This window comes from Electrona antarctica (assembly GCF_951216825.1).
Source record: "Electrona antarctica genome assembly, contig: scaffold_111, whole genome shotgun sequence".
Lineage (NCBI taxonomy): Eukaryota > Metazoa > Chordata > Actinopteri > Myctophiformes > Myctophidae > Electrona > Electrona antarctica.
The window spans coordinates 325,001-348,718 of NW_027637994.1; the positions used below are offsets into that span (position 1 = coordinate 325,001).

Sequence of the window (23,718 nt, forward strand, 5' to 3'; positions counted from 1 at the left end):
CGAAAATCTTGTGCTGCTGTATTTGCTTGTAAAATGTGTTACATTTATTTTGGCAACACCAGATCTTTCTCAAATGCCATACATACATATACCTAACATCTGAAACAAGTATTGGTGCCTTAGTTTACTCATATGTGAATCTAGATCATGAAATGTAGCAAATGTATTAAAGAAAACTCGTCAACTTAAGTGATGGCACCCAGCACAATGAAACATACACATAGAAAATGTAGCCAAAAGCTTATGTTTCATACATAAAAATGTCACAACCTACTGTGTAATGAAAGGTAGGAAAGAAAATCAGCCCACCTTGGCCCAAAATGGCTGAAAATCTATCAAAATGTTACCATGTCCCCTACATTGGAATAATGCAAAAAAAATGGACAAGACTAAAAATAAATGCACTAAAGGTCAGAATTATTACAACATATGGTATGAAACATTTATTCAAGTATCACAAAGTGTCACAGAATCTGGATTTAGCTAGGGCGCCCAAGCTGGCAACCTTTGGGGTCGCCATAGCGGCCAAATCCATGGCTGCTACTAAAATGGTTTTGGCTGTAATATTTGAACCAGATGACATACAAATGCAAACATTGTGTCTATGTCATGTTTTTTGACCATTACAAACACATTGGAATGCTTATAATTATGATTGAGTGTGTCTAGAACCTTAATTTGCATATTTACAAGATGGCACTAAGTGAAAACGAGTGAACTTTTGACATTTTTGACAAACTTAAAAAGCATTAGAACACATTGAAATGCTCCGATTTATGAGTACATCTATCCAGAAAACTCTAATATATATGTATGCTTTATTATGGCCACTATACCCAAAAAACGTATTCAACATTTTCACCCAGAACACCTTTAGGAACAGCCTAAAAAAAGCAACCTTTGTATGTTACACATTTAATGTATTTAAAACAATACAAAATGAAAGTAATGGAGTTCAGTACATTCCTATTGATAGAGTATGAATAGGAGTATGACCAACTAACTTCACACTCGGCATGGACGTTGCTGCTGACCCCAGCACAGGGACATTTATATGTCCGGTGTCGAGTTGATTGGATAGGCGGTTGTCCAGAACTACTTACATGCACTATGGGCGTATCAGTGTAGTGTAGTGTAGTGTTAGCAAAGCAAAGCAAAGTTACTATATTTACCCAGAGTAACTGGACTAAGCATCAGATACTTGTTTACAGCAAGGCCCTGCTCATAGCACATTTCATGGTAGTGGTTCAATGCCTTGCTCAAGGGCACTTCAGCGGTGGTAATTGTAACGTGCCGGTCCGGGGATACGAACTGGCGACCTTCCGGTATCAAGACCGCTCCGCAAACCGTTCGGCCACCGCTGCCACTGTAGTGTAGTGTAGTGTAGTGTTAGTGTTAGTGTTAGTGTAGTCATATATGGAGATCCGGTTGTCCAGAACCGCTGATTCAAACTACCTACAGTATGTACACCCATACATAGATATTGGCATATCAGTATAGTATAGTATAGCATATAGTATAGCATAGGCATAGGCTATAGCATAGTATAGTATAGTACCAGTAAGTCTGAGGGCGAGACGCAACCTCACCCTAACGGGCTGCATTAATAACTTTGGGGAAGGCCCATCTAGAGTTTACACGGACAGGTATCAGTCAAAAGGGAGACATCGAAGTGGAAGGATGGATGGGGAAGGATCAACATATGGAATGTCAGAACAGGTTCTGACATATCCATATGGAGATCTAAGGGTTGGGGTCAGTTGTAGAGTTGCTGGCCAATATGATGTCACGTGATGTCACTCACAAGACCTGGGCACCATATATGGGGGCTTTCCCCGTGTATGGGGATTTTGAGTGATACACTGACTGACTGACTGACGGAAAATGCGCAATTTCATAGTAAATGCGACCTGTGGTCGCAATAATATAGTATAGGCATATATGTAGATCAGTTTGTCCAGAACTGCTGATCCAAACGATATGCCCCTCCCTGATGACAGGGAGGGAACTGTGGAAATCTTGCTGCATTGTGATCGATGGTGAGTGACTACGTCGGCCCCCTTCAGTTTGCATACCAGGTGGACATTGGGTTTGATGATGTCATCATCTACATGCTAAACAGGGCATTCACACACCTTGGCACCATGGGCAACGCAGTTAGAATCATGCTTTTTGACTTCTCCAGTGTCTTCAGAACTATCCAGTCACAACTGCTTACAGAAGCTTGCGTTGATGGGGGTGGACCATGGTTTGGTGGCATGGATCTCAGACTATCTCTTGGGCAGACCGCAGTATGTGAGACGGCAGGGTTGTCTGTTCAGAGGTGCTGGTGAACATCACGGGCGCTCCCCAGGGCACAGTGCTGTCACCTTTCCTGTTCACCCTATAAACATCTGACTTCCACTTCAACTACAAGACATGTCAGTTGTCACCTGCATTTCAGGTAACAACACTGTTGAGCACGCATGGTTACGGAGGTTGTGCACTGGAGCAAGGCAAATAGCCTCTGGCTCAATGCTAGCAAGACCAAGAAGATGGTGGTGGACTATGGCACGACCAAGAGTGTACCTCCGGTTCCCAGCAACGTAAGCTAGTGGAGAATGTAGACAACTACAAGTTTCTAGGAGTGCACCTGAACAGGTCGTTGGACTGGTCTGACTACTCTGATCTTCTGTTCTTCTCAAGAAGGCTCAGATCTTTTAGTGTGTGCAACAGGATGCTGCAAATGGCTGGTGAGGAAGGCGGGCTCCGTCGTGGAGCATACAGCGAGGAAGCTGTACGCCATAATGGCAAACCCGAAATGTTCTAGATAGATTTAATCATAAAATGGAACATTCCAATGGGTTTCTAATGATTAAAAAACACAAAATCGACACTGCATTTGTAGCTCATCTGGTTCAAATGTTACAGCGTAACGTAGATATATTGGATTTGGCCGCCATGGCGACCCCGAAGGTAACTGGCTCGGGTTCCCTAGCTAAATCATTAGAGCATGCCCTGGACTACATCTGGGCCAAATGTAGTCCTTTTAATATTGATTGGCGCGGAAAAATCCATAAGGCCCGTGACTATTGCTGAAATCTTGTCCATATACAGTAGGTGATTATGGTCATTAAAGCTAATTATACTAATTATGAAAATTGCTCAACATATGCAAGTTAGCATCCGGCGGTTTCTACATGCTGGGGACCCATACATACTCAACATTTGTAATATAAAACTTTGGTGTACTCAACATGTCTGGGTTCACAATGGGACTCTATGGGCTGGCAAATAGACTGACTAACTGCACTTGAGCTGGGGGGGGGGGGGAGGGGCAAATGTCAGATGCTGTGACACTTTGTGGTACTTGTATAAATGTTTCATACCATATGTTGTAATAATTCTGACCTTTAGTGCATTTATTTTTAGTCTTGTCCATTTTCTTCATTATTCCAATTTAGGGGGCGTGGTAACATTTTGATAGATTTTCAGCCATTTTGGGCCAAGGTGGGCTGCTTTTCTTTTCTACCTTTCATTACACAGTAGGTTGTGACATTTTTTATGTATGAAACATAGGCTTTTGGCTACATTTTCTATGTATATGTTCATTGTGCTAAGGGTATTGTCTATGGAAATATGCATTGAAATCGTAGTGCCAAAGACGCGGGAACGGGACCTCGCAGCACGGCCTATCATATAAGAAAATGTCATTCAGGGTTAGGGTTAGATGTTTACATGTCATTCAGGCCGCTTCACTCATATGGATATGAAGAATCAACTGACTGAGAGAAAACGCTATTGTTACTGCTGCTGAATTAGTTACATTTTCACTAGAAACAGACTGTATCATATATGAGTGACTGACTGTTGTAAACGATACAGAGACACCTCCCCGACAATATAACGATACAGAGACACCTCCCCGACAATATAACGATACAGAGACACCTCCCTGACAATATAACGATACAGAGACACCTCCCTGACAATAAAACGATACAGAGACACCTCCCCGACAATATAACGATACAGAGACACCTCCCTGACAATATAACGATACAGAGACACCTCCCCGACAATATAACGATACAGAGACACCTCCCCGACAATATAACGATACAGAGACACCTCCCCGACAATATAACGATACAGAGACACCTCCCTGACAATATAACGATACAGAGACACCTCCCTGACAATATAACGATACAGATACACCTCCCCGACAATATAACGATACAGAGACACCTCCCTGACAATATAACGATACAGAGACACCTCCCTGACAATATAACGATACAGAGACACCTCCCTGACAATATAACGATACAGAGACACCTCCCTGACAATATAACGATACAGAGACACCTCCCTGACAATATAACGATACAGAGACACCTCCCTGACAATATAACGATACAGAGACACCTCCCTGACAATATAACGATACAGAGACACCTCCCTGACAATATAACGATACAGAGACACCTCCCTGACAATATAACGATACAGAGACACCTCTCCGACAATATAACGATACAGAGACACCTCCCTGACAATATAACGATACAGAGACACCTCTCCGACAATATAACGATACAGAGACAGACAGGTACGTACGTGAAGACCTCCGTCCCCCAGCCTGCGGTCAGCGTGAAGAGGCGTGGCCCGAGGTCCCGGGCGGGGTTAATCGCTGCTCCACAGTTGGCCGACATGGACACGGAGATGCCGAGCACGATCACGGCTACGATTGGTGGAATCAAGCCTTCGGGGGCGGGGCTGTTCCTCTCCTCCCCCAGGCATAGGATGCACAGCATTAACATGCCCGTACCCACCACCTATGGGATGGGATGGATTAATTAATACATTGATCAATGAATGCACTGGTTAATTAATGTCAAGGACCCCCAAATTGACACAAATTACCCGCGGACCCCCGTTTGAAGAGATATGTCAGGGACCCCCAAAAGAGAAGAGTTTTTACGGCTCTAGCAGTGATTCTCAAACCGTATAATTTCAAGGACCCCCAGTTTGACATGCATTAGTCTACGGACCCCCATTTAATGGCATTTATATCTCTGATGGGACCCCAATTTATATTCTAAGTTAGTTCCACTCTGACAGTGTACACATGTAACCAAATGGACCCATTAGGGTCCCTGGGGACCCCCTGGAACTCCCTCGAGGACCCCTGGGGGTCCCCGGACCCCCTGGAACTCTCTCGAGGACCCCTGGGGGTCCCCGGACCCCCTGGAACTCCCTCGAGGACCCCTGGGGGTCCCCGGACCCCCTGTAACTGTCCAGAGAGTGAGACAGGTACTGACCTGTTCCAGAGAGTGAGACAGGTATACTCACCTGGTCCAGAGAGTGAGACAGGTACTGACTTGGTCCAGAGAGTGAGACAGGTACTGACCTGGTCCAGAGAGGGAGACAGGTACTGACCTGGTCCAGAGAGTGAGACAGGTATACTCACCTGGTCCAGAGAGTGAGACAGGTACTGACCTGGTCCAGAGAGTGAGACAGGTACTGACCTGGTCCAGAGAGTGAGACAGGTATACTGACCTGGTCCAGAGAGTGAGACAGGTACTGACCTGGTCCAGAGAGTGAGAAATGTACTGACCTGGTCCAGAGAGTGAGACAGGTATACTCACCTGGTCCAGAGAGTGAGACAGGTACTCACCTGGTCCAGAGTGTGAAATAGGTACTGGCCTGGTCCAGAGAGTGAGACAGGTACTGACCTGGTCCAGAGAGTGAGACAGGTACTGACCTGGTCCAGAGAGTGAGACAGGTACACTCACCTGGTCCAGAGAGTGAGACAGCTACTCACCTGGTCCAGAACACTAGTGGCCAGAGAGAGGTACTGCGAGGGATATGTGGCGAATATGGAGGCCGTCTCGTTTGGACCGTACGCTGTCAGCACCCCGCCACTGTAGTCCATGATGGCATCTATAGCACGCACACACACACGCACACACACACACACACACACACACACACACACACACACACACACACACACACACACACACACACACACACACACACACACACACACACACACACACACACACACACACACACACACACACACACACACACACACACACGCTGTCAGCACCCCCCCACTGTAGTCCATGATGGCATCTATAGCACGCACACGCGCACGCACACACACACACACACACACACACGCTGTCAGCACCCCCCCACTGTAGTCCATGATGGTATCTATAGCACGCACACACACACGCTGTCAGCACCCCCCCACTGTAGTCCATGATGGTATCTATAGCACGCACACACACACGCTGTCAGCACCCCCCCACTGTAGTCCATGATGGCATCTATATCTGCTATTTGCTTTGATAACAGCCGTAAATTAATTTGTATTGTTCAGTCTTATGTCTCACACCTTCCTCTTGACAATACAACCTATAGATTCTCTGTGGGGTTCAGGTCAGGCCAGTTGGCTGGTCAGTTAAGCACAGTAATGTCATGGTCAGTACACCAGTTACTAGTAGTTTTAACACAGTAATACCACGGTCAGTACACCAGTTACTAGTAGTTTTAACACAGTAATACCATGGTCAGTACACCAGTTACTAGTAGTTTTAACACAGTAATGCCATGGTCAGTACACCAGTTACTAGTAGTTTTAACACAGTAATACCATGGTCAGTACACCAGTTACTAGTAGTTTTAACACAGTACTACCATGGTCAGTACACCAGTTATTAGTAGTTTTAACACAGTACTACCACGGTCAGTACACCTGTTACTAGTAGTTTTAACACAGTAATACCATGGTCAGTACACCAGTTATTAGTAGTTTTAACACAGTAATACCATGGTCAGTACACCAGTTACTAGTAGTTTTAACACAGTAATACCATGGTCAGTACACCAGTTACTAGTAGTTTTAACACAGTAATACCATGGTCAGTACACCAGTTACTAGTAGTTTTAACACAGTAATACCATGGTCAGTACACCAGTTACTAGTAGTTTTAACACAGTAATACCATGGTCAGTACACCAGTTACTAGTAGTTTTAACACAGTACTACCATGGTCAGTACACCAGTTATTAGTAGTTTTAACACAGTACTACCATGGTCAGTACACCAGTTACTAGTAGTTTTAACACAGTAATGCCATGGTCAGTACACCAGTTACTAGTAGTTTTAACACAGTAATACCATGGTCAGTACACCAGTTACTAGTAGTTTTAACACAGTAATACCATGGTCAGTACACCAGTTACTAGTAGTTTTAACACAGTAATACCATGGTCAGTACACCAGTTACTAGTAGTTTTAACACAGTAATACCATGGTCAGTACACCAGTTACTAGTAGTTTTAACACAGTAATACCATGGTCAGTACACCAGTTATTAGTAGTTTTAACACAGTACTACCATGGTCAGTACACCAGTTACTAGTAGTTTTAACACAGTAATGCCATGGTCAGTACACCAGTTACTAGTAGTTTTAACACAGTAATACCATGGTCAGTACACCAGTTATTAGTAGTTTTAACACAGTAATACCATGGTCAGTACACCAGTTACTAGTAGTTTTAACACAGTAATACCATGGTCAGTACACCAGTTATTAGTAGTTTTAACACAGTACTACCATGGTCAGTACACCAGTTACTAGTAGTTTTAACACAGTAATACCATGGTCAGTACACCAGTTACTAGTAGTTTTAACACAGTAATACCATGGTCAGTACACCAGTTATTAGTAGTTTTAACACAGTACTACCATGGTCAGTACACCAGTTACTAGTAGTTTTAACACAGTAATGCCATGGTCAGTACACCAGTTACTAGTAGTTTTAACACAGTAATACCATGGTCAGTACACCAGTTATTAGTAGTTTTAACACAGTACTACCACGGTCAGTACACCAGTTACTAGTAGTTTTAACACAGTAATACCATGGTCAGTACACCAGTTACTAGTAGTTTTAACACAGTAATACCATGGTCAGTACACCAGTTACTAGTAGTTTTAACACAGTAATACCATGGTCAGTACACCAGTTACTAGTAGTTTTAACACAGTAATACCATGGTCAGTACACCAGTTACTAGTAGTTTTAACACAGTAATACCATGGTCAGTACACCAGTTACTAGTAGTTTTAACACAGTAATACCATGGTCAGTACACCAGTTACTAGTAGTTTTAACACAGTACTACCACGGTCAGTACACCAGTTACTAGTAGTTTTAACACAGTAATACCATGGTCAGTACACCAGTTACTAGTAGTTTTAACACAGTAATACCATGGTCAGTACACCAGTTACTAGTAGTTTTAACACAGTAATACCATGGTCAGTACACCAGTTACTAGTAGTTTTAACACAGTAATACCATGGTCAGTACACCAGTTACTAGTCATTTTAACACAGTAATACCATGGTCAGTACACCAGTTACTAGTAGTTTTAACACAGTACTACCACGGTCAGTACACCAGTTACTAGTAGTTTTAACACAGTAATACCATGGTCAGTACACCAGTTACTAGTAGTTTTAACACAGTAATACCACGGTCAGTACACCAGTTACTAGTAGTTTTAACACAGTACTACCATGGTCAGTACACCAGTTACTAGTAGTTTTAACACAGTAATACCATGGTCAGTACACCAGTTACTAGTAGTTTTAACACAGTAATACCATGGTCAGTACACCAGTTACTAGTAGTTTTAACACAGTAATACCATGGTCAGTACACCAGTTACTAGTAGTTTTAACACAGTAATACCATGGTCAGTACACCAGTTACTAGTAGTTTTAACACAGTAATACCATGGTCAGTACACCAGTTACTAGTAGTTTTAACACAGTACTACCATGGTCAGTACACCAGTTACTAGTAGTTTTAACACAGTAATACCACGGTCAGTACACCAGTTACTAGTAGTTTTAACACAGTAATACCATGGTCAGTACACCAGTTACTAGTAGTTTTAACACAGTAATACCATGGTCAGTACACCAGTTACTAGTAGTTTTAACACAGTACTACCATGGTCAGTACACCAGTTACTAGTAGTTTTAACACAGTAATACCATGGTCAGTACACCAGTTACTAGTAGTTTTAACACAGTAATACCATGGTCAGTACACCAGTTACTAGTAGTTTTAACACAGTAATACCATGGTCAGTACACCAGTTACTAGTAGTTTTAACACAGTAATGCCACGGTCAGTACACCAGTTACTACTAGTTTTAACACAGTAATACCACGGTCAGTACACCAGTTACTACTAGTTTTAACACAGTAATACCACGGTCAGTACACCAGTTACTAGTAGTTTTAACACAGTACTACCACGGTCAGTACACCAGTTACTAGTAGTTTTAACACAGTACTACCATGGTCAGTACACCAGTTACTAGTAGTTTTAACACAGTAATACCATGGTCAGTACACCAGTTACTAGTAGTTTTAACACAGTACTACCATGGTCAGTACACCAGTTACTAGTAGTTTTAACACAGTAATACCATGGTCAGTACACCAGTTACTAGTAGTTTTAACACAGTAATACCATGGTCAGTACACCAGTTACTAGTAGTTTTAACACAGTAATACCATGGTCAGTACACCAGTTACTAGTAGTTTTAACACAGTAATACCATGGTCAGTACACCAGTTACTAGTAGTTTTAACACAGTAATACCATGGTCAGTACACCAGTTACTAGTAGTTTTAACACAGTTATAAAATAGCTCAAGGCTCTATTGCTGATTACTTAGGTTAGGACCCCCGCAGTGGTGTCCGGTTAGAACTTAAACCAGGATGCTTCGACTTCTGCCTTCTCCCTGAAGCCGACCCTGTATATATTCTCCGACCAGGCTTGTCACGATGACTAAGCCAGTTAGATCTATCCATATATGGTTCTATCCATATATGGTTCTACCATATCTATCGATATCAGCACTAGGTCGGCTCGGGCCCAAATATAGGGATTGTCATACTAAACATGTCATATATCATATAGCCCAACGTCCTAGTCAGAGTCTTCGTTACAGCCACCCCAGATTTCACGTTGAAATCTATACCGCATCCAGAAGACTCAGACAATTGTCCTTTCTTTCGGCTAGGTTCTAACAGGCCAGGCCTGGTAGTTATCCAGCAAGGGAGGCTCTCAAAGATGTTAATCTCGCTCCATTAGTCTGCTGACGATCTGTGTATGCTCACAATCCAAGCTATTTGGCGATCAATGCTCCCTCAATATTATTGACTTGGTTTGGCTGTACGGCAGGAGATACCTCGGAAGATACAGCCACCCCGTGCAAAACTTGAAGATCTCTCATGATTCTGATACGCAACTCTTCAGGTTGACCCCTCAATCCGACCTGCTTGGCAACTGTGTGTAACAAAATGGTTCGCCCCGAACCATCATCCAGAACTGCATATACTTCCATTACTTTGCCACAATTGCAAATTAGAACTTTGCACACCTTTAACATGACATTTCTCCCTTTAGGCGGTGGATAGCCCACATGCAAGGACTCTCCTGCTATAGTCAAGATTGCTGGCTGCGGTAATTCCTCTTGTAAATCCTGTCCCGTCTCGATCTTAGGTGTCCTAGGGTTCCGCAAATATTCATCTGCTCTCCGGTTCAACCGGCTCCTATTAATACTGTGAAAAGCCAGAGGGTGCCTTCCACCACAGTTCACTCCTAGTCTGTAGTTTACAGTTTCTTGCCTGATGACGACGTCCATTGCTGATAACACAGCTTCATCTGTCATATCAAATCTCGTCGTTTGAACCTGCCGCATACCCCAAGATGGTGTGTGCCGCTATTACAGTAATGCCATCTTGCTGGTTACTTGGTGTACGATCGGCAGAATTGGGTGCTACTACCGTACTACTCCGGTTATGCTCATGGTCATTTCTGCGAGAGTGACCGTCCAGCCTCCTTGCTGGACTACTTCGGTCCCTATGAACCTGGACTTCTGGTCTGTCAGCTTGCACTTTCATCTCGATATCCTATCGGTGAACGAAGCCTCTGCCGTCCTCCGACTGCTCCAACATCTATGGGAGGGTTGATATAGCTCCGATGCCCTTGCATCATCATGCTGTCCAGACAATGCTCTCATGATATCCACCAGAGCCTTTTGGCCCTAATGACATCTAAAGCTCTAGGTGAAAGCCTTCGTTACACTCTCTTCTGGTCTGTCAGCTTGCACTTTCATCTCGATATCCTATCGGTGAACGAAGCCTCTGCTGTCCTCCGACTGCTCCAACATCTATGGGAGGGTTGATATAGCTCCGATGCCCTTGCATCATCATGCTGTCCAGACAATGCTCTCATGATATCTACCAGAGCCTTTTGGCCCTAATGACATCTAAAGCTCTAGGTGAAAGCCTTCGTTACACTCTGCCACCCCCAGATTTCCCATGGAAATCTGTACCATATCTAGAAGGCTTGAACAGTAGACCCCTCAGGCCACCCCAATACAAGCATACGGAGGCTTGACCATCAAGCGTCAGCCATTCAGACCACCCCATTGAGGGCGTCCAGGCGTCCCGCTTTCTTTCTTTGATGTTACGGTGGGTCATAAAAAACCTCAAGATCAAATCACATGCCACCCATTAAGGGCGTTCCCTGTCAATGGGTCAGAGTCAGCCAATCCGTGCAGTTCCAGTTTGAAGTAACGCCCTCTTGACCGTATCAAAGGTGGTCCACAGCTTCGGACCCATGCTTCTACAACACCACGCCATCACTTCAACCCTGGCGTCTACGACACGACGCCATCACTTCAACCCTGGCGTCTACAACACGACGCCATCACTTCAACCCTGGCGTCTACAACACCACGCCATCACTTCGACCCTGGCGTCTACAACACGACGCCATCACTTCAACCCTGGCGTCTACAAGACCACGCCACCACTTCGACCCTGGCGTCTACAACACCACGCCACCACTTCGACCCTGGCGTCTACAACACGACGCCATCACTTCAACCCCGGCCACTTTCAGGGAGGTGATCATGTCCAGTGCTCTCTCTCTCTCTCCTGCACATCACCAGTGCTCTGCACATCACCAGTGCTCTCTCTCCTGCACATCACCAGTGCTCTCTCTCCTGCACATCACCAGTGCTCTGCACATCACCAGTGCTCTCTCTTACCTGCACATCACCAGTGCTCTCTCTTTCCTGCACATCACCAGTGCTCTCTGACTCTAAGGGCGAGATTCTGGCATCCAGATTCTGGTAACCGGGTGGGTCTCACAGCTTCGAGACGCTGCTGCTCACCTATGGAGCAGCCAGGACCGACAGAGCGTTCATGCTCTGACGGCGACAACTGGGTGGGTCTCACAGCTTCGAGACGCTGCTGCTCACCTAAGGAGCAGCCAGGACCGCCAGAGCGTTCATGCTCTGGCGGCAACAGAGTGGATCTCACAGCTTCGAGACGCTGCTGCTCACCTAAGGAGCAGCCAGGACCGCCAGAGCGTTCATGCTCTGGCGGCAACAGAGTGGATCTCACAACTTCGAGATACTGCTGCTCACCTGCGGAGCAGCCAGGACTGCCAGAGTGTTCAGGCTCTGGCAGCAACTGGGTTACCATCTGGTTAGAATCTTGCCACTGAGTCATATAAGCTATTCAAGGTATATGGGTTGTAAAGCCAGATACCTTGGTTCGTATGTGTCTGGAAGACTTCAGCATCCCGTTACTGCGGTAAGCCCTAATCCGGCTCGAAGGACCATATAAAATAGCTCAAGGCTGTATTGCTGATTACTTAGCTTAGGACCCCCGCAGTGGTGTCCGGTTAGAACTTAAACCAGGATGCTTCGACTTCTGCCTTCTCCCTGAAGCCGACCCTCTATATATTCTCCGACCAGGCTTGTCACGATGACTAAGCCAGTTAGATCTATCCATATATGGTTCTATCCATATATGGTTCTACCATATCTATCGATATCAGCACTAGGTCGGCTCGGGCCCAAATATAGGGATTGTCATACTAAACATGTCATATATCATATAGCCCAACGTCCTAGTCAGAGTCTTCGTTACACAGTAATACCATGGTCAGTACACCAGTTACTAGTAGTTTTAACACAGTAATACCATGGTCAGTACACCAGTTACTACAACGTAGTAGATCAGCCCAGAGTAGGGCTGGGCGATATGACAAAATCTCATAGATATAGAATTTTTTTTATCACGATAACGATATACTCACGATATAGCATATTTTTTACGATACCGATTTTTTTATCTAAAAAATAGATTTTTGTTCAGGCCGAGTACTTTACTCTACTGTACTCAATTCAATTTTTCAATTCAATTTTATTAAAGTGTCAAATCACAACAAGTTGTCTCAAGACACTTTACAACCAACAAAGATCCACTGTACTGTACTGTACTGTACTGTACTGTACTGTACTGTACTGTACTGTACTGTACTGTACTGTACTGTACTGTACTGTACTGTACTGTACTGTACTGTACCGTACTGTACTGTACCGTACCAAGTGACACTTGGTGGTGACAATAATTATGCTATTTCCGTGCTCGGATACAGGGACACACATAGCTGTCATAGTGGTTGCACCACTAAAAAAAAACAGGAAAAGAACACTTATGCCAATATCAAACTTATGCCAATTACAATATGTAAAATCACAATATCCAGTCTAATTATATGAATATAATACTGATGCCCTGCCCATGCACAGACAGGCCTAAAGCAAGTACAAAAAGAATACAAAATAAAATAATAATAATAGTTATTAGTGTGGTTGCCCTAAAGGGCAACCAGACTATTGTAATTGTAACACTTTTTTTATTATTTCGCTTGAGTAACCCTAAACTTTGTAGTACTACTCCTCCTACAGTTTTGACTGTACGCACTTGAGCCATATCTCAAATTGACCGGAAAAATCGGGAATGGTGTGCTTGCTCGTTTCTAAGAGAAATGTTGTATAGTTTAATTGATATTAATTTATTCGTGCATTAAATGTCCCCATTGACATGAATGGGAAAATGCGAAAAATCACGTTCAAGTATTTTTTCCTCGGAGACCGTAAGGACTATAATTACAAAACTTGGAGGGATAATTCGTAATACTTACTAAAATTAATTCACTTATAATTATATCGGTCGGCCTCATGGTGGCGCTATAACAGCCCACTTTACGTTTTGGCTTATAACTCTTGAACCGTAGGTCGTAAATTCAAAATTCCTTTCTCCCTGTATTCCTTGGGCCATGACGCATCCCATATAGGCCACGCCCATTTGCGTCAGGATAGATTTTCCGCCATTTAGATTTTTCTTCAAAACACACCTTTATTTTCTATTTCTACAGATTTTGTCCGAATCTCACAGAAATCGGTACACATGATCTCTGGACCTATCGGACCGCGTTTCAATTTTTTTCAGATTTTTTGAATTTTTTTTGTCCGTATCGTTCGGCCTTAATCGTCGTCCGAAGTTAGTGGGAGGGGCCTATTTTACAAAAAATGCCTAAAGTCACGAACGGAATGTCCAATCCATCCCAAATTTGAATCAGATGTCGCGGGTGGTTTAATCAACCAAAAGCCAAAAGCGATTCCATTTTCATCCATAGGGGGCGCCGCAAATGCGAAAAATGTAACCGTTTCTTGCAGAAAAATATTTTTTGGGGGGGATAAATCCCATCCGAATTACTTACGCATGATCGCAGGGGTGACGCAACATTGTAATTGGCTGGCAATATCAGTGGGAGGGGCATATGTAAGCCACTGCGGCAACCACACTTTGCAATTTTTTAAAATTGCGACCTTTCTAGTTATTATTATTATTATGACAATTAAAAAGCAAAAATAAAGAAATAAGACTTTCCCATTCAGACACAGAAGTACAGGCCTGTGTCTGCATTCAATTGTCTTAAGGAAAAAAGAAATACCTCATGTCACTCACTGCCACAGTTGTTTCAGTTCATTTTAAGCTCTGTATAGGTTCTGTTGTAGTTGTAGTGTAGTTTGTTAAAGACGTTGGGAAGCTTAACGATGTTTAATTGACTACAGGCGATAGAGTGAGAGACAACGCGACCGCGTCGTTAACTCTCCATGCCCAGCTGTGCGTATGGGAGTGGATGTTTTTCTTTTCCTTTTTTTTTGTGATGATGATCACAACTTAAGTTAGCGTCTTGTGTTGTTGTTGTTGTTGGAAGCTGTTGCTGAATTAAGGACTTTTCAAATGGAATCATTTATTTGGAACAATAAAACAAGACAGGTAAGAGGAAAGACGTAGAAGAAGTTTGCACCCGACGGACAAGCTCAATTGTGCAACTGTGTAAAACATGCGTGGCTCACGCAGTTTATCAATTTGACCCAACATGAAACCTGCATTTATAACAGTGAATGGCCAGTTACTTTAGTGTTACTCCGCTCTGAATCTCGTCAGCCGTCATCTCCCTTCATGTTTGTTATTAAATAACAGCACAGCGTGGCTGGGCGCTGTGACTTAAAATACAGCCGTAACGCTTGTTTTGCGACACAACGATATAAACGATAGAGAACATTTTTCACGATAGACATTTTCTATCGTCTATACGATATATATCGTCATATCGCCCAGCCCTAGCCCAGAGGCCGTGTAGGCCCCCAGGATCTGGACCAGGCCGTATAGAACTATAGAACTCACCATAATAGATCAGGTAGACCAGGCCCAGAGGCCGTGTAGGCCCCCAGGATCTGGACCAGGCTGTATAGAACTATAGAACTCACCATAGTAGATCAGGTAGACCAGGCCGTATAGAACTCACCATAGTAGATCAGGTAGACCAGGCCGTATAGAACTCACCATAGTAGATCAGGTAGACCAGGCCGTATAGAACTCACCATAGTAGATCAGGTAGACCAGGCCGTATAGAACTAACCATAGTAGATCAGGTAGACCAGGCCGTATAGAACTAACCATAGTAGATCAGGTAGACCAGGCCGTATAGAACTAACCATAGTAGATCAGGTAGACCAGGCCGTATAGAACTAACCATAGTAGATCAGGTAGACCAGGCCGTATAGAACTCACCATAGTAGATCAGGTAGACCAGGCCGTATAGAACTAACCATAGTAGATCAGGTAGACCAGGCCGTATAGAACTAACCATAGTAGATCAGGTAGACCAGGCCGTATAGAACTAACCATAGTAGATCAGGTAGACCAGGCCGTATAGAACTAACCATAGTAGATCAGGTAGACCAGGCCGTATATAACTAACCATAGTAGATCAGGTAGACCAGGCCGTATAGAACTAACCATAGTAGATCAGGTAGACCAGGCCATATAGAACTCACCATAGTAGATCAGGTAGACCAGGCCCGAGGCCGTGTAGGCCCCCAGGATCTGGGCCAGGCTGTAGGGCAGCATTCGGCTCCACGGGACCCGACCCAGACAGCAGAAACTCAGGGTCACCGCGGGGTTAAGATGAGCACCTGGTGACGGGAGATTAACCCATTGAGACCTGAGGACCATTCTACAAGAACTCTTCTAAATCCTGACAGTTTTCTGAAAAACCCTCATGTTTCTGTATCAGTGGTTCTCACAGGGTTAAACCCTATGTTTCTATGTCAGTGGTTCTCACAGGGTTAAACCCTATGTTTCTATGTCAGTGGTTCTCACCGGGTTAAACCCTATGTTTCTATGTCAGTGGTTCTCACAGGGTTAAATCCTATGTTTCTATATCAGTGGTTCTCACAGGGTTAAACCTCATGTTTCTATATCAGTGGTTCTCACAGGGTTAAACCCCTATGTTTCTATATCAGTGGTTCTCACAGGGTTAAACCCTCATGTTTCTATATCAGTGGTTCTCACAGGGTTAAACCCCTATGTTTCTATATCAGTGGTTCTCACAGGGTTAAACCCTCATGTTTCTATATCAGTGGTTCTCACAGGGTTAAACCCCTATGTTTCTATATCAGTGGTTCTCACAGGGTTAAACCCTCATGTTTCTATGTCAGTGGTTCTCACAGGGTTAAAACCTCATGTTTCTATATCAGTGGTTCTCACAGGGTTAAACCCCTATGTTTCTATATCAGTGGTTCTCACAGGGTTAAACCCTCATGTTTCTATGTCAGTGGTTCTCACAGGGTTAAACCCTATGTTTCTATATCAGTGGTTCTCACAGGGTTAAACCCTCATGTTTCTATGTCAGTGGTTCTCACAGGGTTAAACCCTATGTTTCTATGTCAGTGGTTCTCACAGGGTTAAAACCTCATGTTTCTATGTCAGTGGTTTTCACAGGGTTAAACCCTCATGTTTCTATGTCAGTGGTTCTCACAGGGTTAAACCCTATGTTTCTATGTCAGTGGTTCTCACAGGGTTAAACCCTATGGCCCTCATTTATCAACCGTGCGTACGCCAAAATATGGGTGTACGCCGAAATTACCGCAATTTTCGGCATTTACGATTTGCGCCAACGTTTGAATTTGAACTTGAGCCAAGACAAAAACCACGTCTGGTCGGGAGCTGTCGTACGCTTTGTCCTCACCTGTTTTTCTGTCGTAGAACAGCGGAGCAGCATTGTTTGACCAGCTGAGAGGCTGTCACAGGCATCGAAACATATGTATTCACTCCTAAAATGTTTATATAAAACTGTATAGGTATGTATATGGGCTAAATGTAAAAAAGTAAAAAAAAGTAAAGGAATACATCAACGATGTGTCTTTGTGTCATATGAAATTAGTAGGAGATTTCCAACTTTACAAGCAAGCAATTAAAATCGCGCATTTAAAAACAATGTTGCAAGTTAGATGCGTAAGCCATTTAAACAGTGTTTTGCATGATGAGCGCATACATGCGAGGATTTGGGCTGTCTGCTGAAATATTTCCATGACGGGACGTTGGAGAGTATAGTGCAGTGCTGCAGCTGCGGAGAGTCCCAACATGGGTAGCCTACTGTAGCCTAATCTACAGCAGGCTGATGTCTTTCTGGAGTTACAGTATGTGCAATCTCCTCCTCGTTTAATAAACCCGACGCGTCGCTCGAATGCCAAATGTGCCGTGCCAGCGCAAGTGGGAACGCATCGGAGATAGTATAGGCTAAGCCAGCCTGCAGCCTACCACCACCACCACCACTGTCCAGTGCCACATAAGGCTACGGTTTTGGCTGCAATATTCATATAATTGACAGTTGACAGCGAGGCAATTTAAATAGACTGAACGTGCAAACTGCATGGTCAATTGGTCACGGTGTCACGGACGGACCACAGTGATAGAGAGACAGACAGGACAGGAGATGCACCTTGCAAAACAGCAGCGTGTGTGCGCGCATATTTGTTATATAATTCATGGTTCACAGGTTCAGGTTTTCGTTCACTAATATATCTTGTTGTATATTAAATGAATAAAGACTTTAATAATTGAATACAGGCCTACAACTAACAACACAGTGACAGTTGCTTGCAAATTGCGATATGTGCGTGCGTGCGTGCGGGGGGTGAGGCGGGCAGCAAGGGAAGCGAAGTGAGAGGAGAAACAGACAGGGTAGTCCTACAGCTTTATTTAATTCATGCAGGTTTATTTATTTAAGATACAACACGTTGCGTGTGTGTGCGTGCGTCTGTGTGTGTGTATGGGAGGGGGGCAGGGGCAGCAAGGCAACTTAGGCAAGCGAGTGAAACTTTTTTTCTTCCTGTAACCATGGTTTCCAGGTCGTATTGCAGTTGTTCATGTCGCAAAAACGAGGGCGAGGCTTGATTTCATAGGGCGTGCCAGATTGATTTCAGCCGTCACATTTACCACTGCTAGGAATGAAATTAGGAAGGAACAGCTGTCTGCGATAACTTTGTAAATGCCGACCCGACGTGGGTGTACTACGAATCCTACACTCGAATTTGGGGCAGATTTTACACTCAATTGATAAATGAGGGCCTATGTTTCTATATCAGTGGTTCTCACAGGGTTAAAACCTCATGTTTCTATATCAGTGGACAGTGGTTCTCACAGGGTTAAAACCTCATGTTCCTATATCAGTGGTTCTCACAGGGTTAAACCTCATGTTTCTATATCAGTGGTTCTCACAGGGTTAAACCTCATGTTTCTATGTCAGTGGTTCTCACAGGGTTAAACCCTCATGTTTCTATGTCAGTGGTTCTCACAGGGTTAAACCCTATGTTTCTATATCAGTGGTTCTCACAGGGTTAAACCCTATGTTTCTATATCAGTGGTTCTCACAGGGTTAAAACCTCATGTTTCTATATCAGTGGTTCTCACAGGGTTAAAACCTCATGTTCCTATATCAGTGGTTCTCACAGGGTTAAACCTCATGTTTCTATATCAGTGGTTCTCACAGGGTTAAACCTCATGTTTCTATGTCAGTGGTTCTCACAGGGTTAAACCTCATGTTTCTATATCAGTGGTTCTCACAGGGTTAAAACCTCATGTTTCTATATCAGTGGTTCTCACAGGGTTAAACCCTATGTTTCTATATCAGTGGTTCTCACAGGGTTAAACCCTATGTTTCTATATCAGTGGTTCTCACAGGGTTAAACCCTATGTTTCTATATCAGTGGTTCTCACAGGGTTAAACCCTATGTTTCTATATCAGTGGTTCTCACAGGGTTAAACCCTATGTTTCTATATCAGTGGTTCTCACAGGGTTAAACCTCATGTTTCTATATCAGTGGTTCTCACAGGGTTAAACCCTATGTTTCTATATCAGTGGTTCTCACAGGGTTAAACCCTATGTTTCTATATCAGTGGTTCTCACAGGGTTAAACCCTATGTTTCTATATCAGTGGTTCTCACAGGGTTAAACCTCATGTTTCTATATCAGTGGTTCTCACAGGGTTAAACCCTATGTTTCTATATCAGTGGTTCTCACAGGGTTAAACCCTATGTTTCTATATCAGTGGTTCTCACAGGGTTAAACCCCATGTGGTTCTGAAACTATTTTATGCCAAGGACCCCCAGAATTATCTGCTCTCAACAGTTGCATTATTGTTAAACATCTGCATTACTTAATTTACAACACAATTAGAGAATGTAGAAGAAGTCTAAATGCAGACATGGTCACATGGAATCAGATTTGTTTTATTTTTCCAATGTGACTTTGAGCCACGTGGATTCAGAGGTGGTTTCAACTCGGTTTTCAAATCTGACATCAGGAGATCCGTCTCAGTCTGAACGCAACAACCCAATCTTGATCTAAATCGGATTCCATGTGACTTGTTTGCTACTGCAGGCCTGGTTGACTAGATTTAGAAGACATGTGTCCAGTGCATAGCCTACTGCAGGCCTGCGTGCGTGTGTGTGTGCGTGTGTGTGTGCATGCGTGCGTGCGTGCGTGCGTGTGTTACCAGAGACTCCCTTGGTCAGGTACATGGCGGCCATCACCCCCACAGAGAACGCCACGTTGGTGGACAGGAACTGTCCTTTGGTGTCCCTGCTGGTCTTGACCTGCGCTGCAGCCGCGCAGCCGAAGAGCTGCAGACACAGAGTACGCTACACTGTTACACAGGCTGCTCCACAGTACGCTACACTGTTACACAGGCTGCTCCACAGTACGCTACACTGTTACACAGGCTGCTCCACAGTACGCTACACCGTTACACAGGCTGCTCCACAGGCTGCTCCACAGGCTGCTCCACAGGCTGCTCCACAGGCTGCTCCACAGTACGCTACACTGTTACACAGGCTGCTCCACAGTACGCTACACCGTTACACAGGCTGCTCCACAGACCGCTACACTGTTACACAGGCTGCTCCACAGTACGCTACACCGTTACACAGGCTGCTCCACAGGCTGCTCCACAGGCTGCTCCACAGTACGCTACACCGTTACACAGGCTGCTCCACAGACCGCTACACTGTTACACAGGCTGCTCCACAGTACGCTACACTGTTACACAGGCTGCTCCACAGTACGCTACACTGTTACACAGGCTGCTCCACAGTACGCTACACTGTTACACAGGCTGCTCCACAGTACGCTACACTGTTACACAGGCTGCTCCACAGTACGCTACACTGTTACACAGGCTGCTCCACAGTACGCTACACTGTTACACAGGCTGCTCCACAGTACGCTACACTGTTACACAGGCTGCTCCACAGGCTGCTCCACAGGCTGCTCCACAGTACGCTACACAGGCTGTTACACAGGCTGCTCCACAGGCTGCTCCACAGTACGCTACACAGGCTGCTCCAAACCTCCAGTACGCTACACTGTTACACAGGCTGCTCCACAGGCTGCTCCACAGTACGCTACACTGTTACACAGGCTGCTCCACAGGCTGCTCCACAGTACGCTACACTGTTACACAGGCTGCTCCACAGTACGCTACACTGTTACACAGGCTGCTCCACAGGCTGCTCCACAGGCTGCTCCACAGTACGCTACACTGTTACACAGGCTGCTCCACAGGACGCTACACTGTTACACAGGCTGCTCCACAGGCTGCTCCACAGTACGCTACACTGTTACACAGGCTGCTCCACAGTACGCTACACCGTTACACAGGCTGCTCCACAGTACGCTACACTGTTACACAGGCTGCTCCACAGTACGCTACACTGTTACACAGGCTGCTCCACAGTACGCTACACTGTTACACAGGCTGCTCCACAGTACGCTACACCGTTAGGCTGCTCCACAGTACGCTACACTGTTACACAGGCTGCTCCACAGTACGCTACACTGTTACACAGGCTGCTCCACAGTACGCTACACTGTTACACAGGCTGCTCCACAGTACGCTACACTGTTACACAGGCTGCTCCACAGTACGCTACACCGTTAGGCTGCTCCACAGTACGCTACACTGTTACACAGGCTGCTCCACAGTACGCTACACTGTTACACAGGCTGCTCCACAGTACGCTACACTGTTACACAGGCTGCTCCACAGTACGCTACACTGTTACACAGGCTGCTCCAAACATTTCTACGTCAAAATAAAAAAAAAACGTTCGCTCTGAAAGAATATATATTCAAAGATTTGTGCCGCATTTTTACGATTTTTCAAAAATAGCATAGACCTAAAAGCTCTGAGCTCTGAGCTATGAGCTTGTAGATCTGCTATTTTGCTTATGCTTATACCTTTCTCTCGTTTCAATATTATCGCGAAATAATCCCCCGTTCATATTTTCAACGAGAGGCCTGTTGAAGTCAGAAATGAAGAGCTTAGTATATCCATCTGGTCAAAACCACGGAGAGCTCTTTAGATTAGCAGATACGAGGGATTCTTTCTGCAGCGGGTAAACAGACCGGACCGCACCGGACCGCACCGCACCGGACCGGACCGCACCGGACCGGAACAGACCGGACCGGACCGGAACAGACCAGAGTGTACACTCTAGGACGTGTACACACCCTAGGACGTGTACACACGACATTGCAACCCGTCGGTTGGGTTGCTTATGACGTGTGGACACGTCGGATGGACTGAACTACTGAATCTTCTGAATGTGTCAAACTGACATATTGAACCTATGACACACAGTGTGGCTTCCCCCCAGTAGGCTACCTTCACATTCAGCAGATCCTGTGTCCAGATGTAATTTCTTGGGGTCTAGTAGGACTATAGTAAATAATTAAAAAAATGAACTCGCTATAAAATGTAAAAAAAAACAATACATATTTAGCCCCATTTGCTCGAATGTCCAGCTAAACAGCTAAAATCCCTAAAACAAAAGAAAGCAGCAAATTAAAAAGAATGAACACTCACCTTTTACTTTCTCTAATAACATCCTAAAACATGAACCTTGAAAAAAACTAAAGTTGTCCTTTAACTTTAACTTTCAAACTTTTCACTCTTAACTTTCAAACGTATGCAATACTTTCAAATTAGCCATAATGGAAGGCAGATAACAATAACATATGCATGTGTGTGTGTGTGTGTGTGTGTGTGTGTGCGTGCGTGCGTGCGTGCGTGCGTGCGTGCGTGCGTGCGTGCGTGCGTGCGTGCGTGCGTGCGTCCATGTTAAGCATGATGCCAATATGAGACAATAATTAAAAATCAATTAATCTATTAAAACAATCAGCGCTGGGATTCCTTCAAAATAAAAGCTCTGGGTTGCCGGGGAAACATGGACGCTTTTACTCTGAACTCTGGCTCACCTTTTCTCTTGTTTCAATATTATCGCGAAATAATCGCATGTTATGCTTTAGCCATTTAAAAAAAGCAGATCTACAAGCTTGTAGGTCTGACATAGAAACATAGCACATATCTCCCCAGCACCGGGCTGGTATCTCCCCAGCACCGGGCTGGTATCTCACCAGCAGCACGAAGGTCCCCAGGAACTCGGCCATGCTCTCTCTGAGCAGCGGGCTGCGGACCCTCGGCGGGCTGCGGACCCTCAGCGCCTCTACGATGGTCCTCATCACGTCCTGGAGAGAAGAACGACACCGGGCGCTTCCATCCACTTTACCCACGGATGTAGGGGCTGAAACACTGTCCCTTAATTCAGAATGTCAAAACGAATGTCTGTCTGTCTGTCTGTCTGTCTGTCTGTCTGTCTGTCTGTCTGTCTTGTCCGTCCGTCCGTCCGTCCAGTTCCTGTGTTTGTGTCAAAGTCTGCTCTCTAAACCACTTAAACCTGAGTCTGATTCCAAGAAGAGAAACAAAGTCTTCTAAATCCTAAAAGGTTTTCTGAAAACCTTTGTGTTTCTATGTCAGCGGTGCTCAGGACTTTTTTCATGTCAAGGACCCCCCAAAAACTATCTGTAATTGGGCCGCCGACCCCCATCTGAAAATATATTGTGCCATG

At 44.6% G+C, this 23,718-nt stretch overlaps 1 protein-coding gene across 1 annotated transcript in view; it reads right to left on the bottom strand.

Annotated features, from left to right (window-relative positions):
- LOC306918483 (aquaporin-10-like) overlaps nt 1-23,332 on the bottom strand; it is a gene marked incomplete at both ends in the record, with an annotated part of 23,952 nt that extends 620 nt beyond the window's left edge. Inside the window, 5 exons of the mRNA XM_079531385.1 lie at nt 4,603-4,820; nt 5,810-5,928; nt 16,305-16,442; nt 20,307-20,433; nt 23,228-23,332. Coding sequence (XP_079387511.1) covers nt 4,603-4,820; nt 5,810-5,928; nt 16,305-16,442; nt 20,307-20,433; nt 23,228-23,332 — 707 coding nt within the window. The remainder of the gene's footprint in view (nt 1-4,602; nt 4,821-5,809; nt 5,929-16,304; nt 16,443-20,306; nt 20,434-23,227) is intronic.
- Nucleotides 23,333-23,718: the final 386 nt, after the last annotated feature.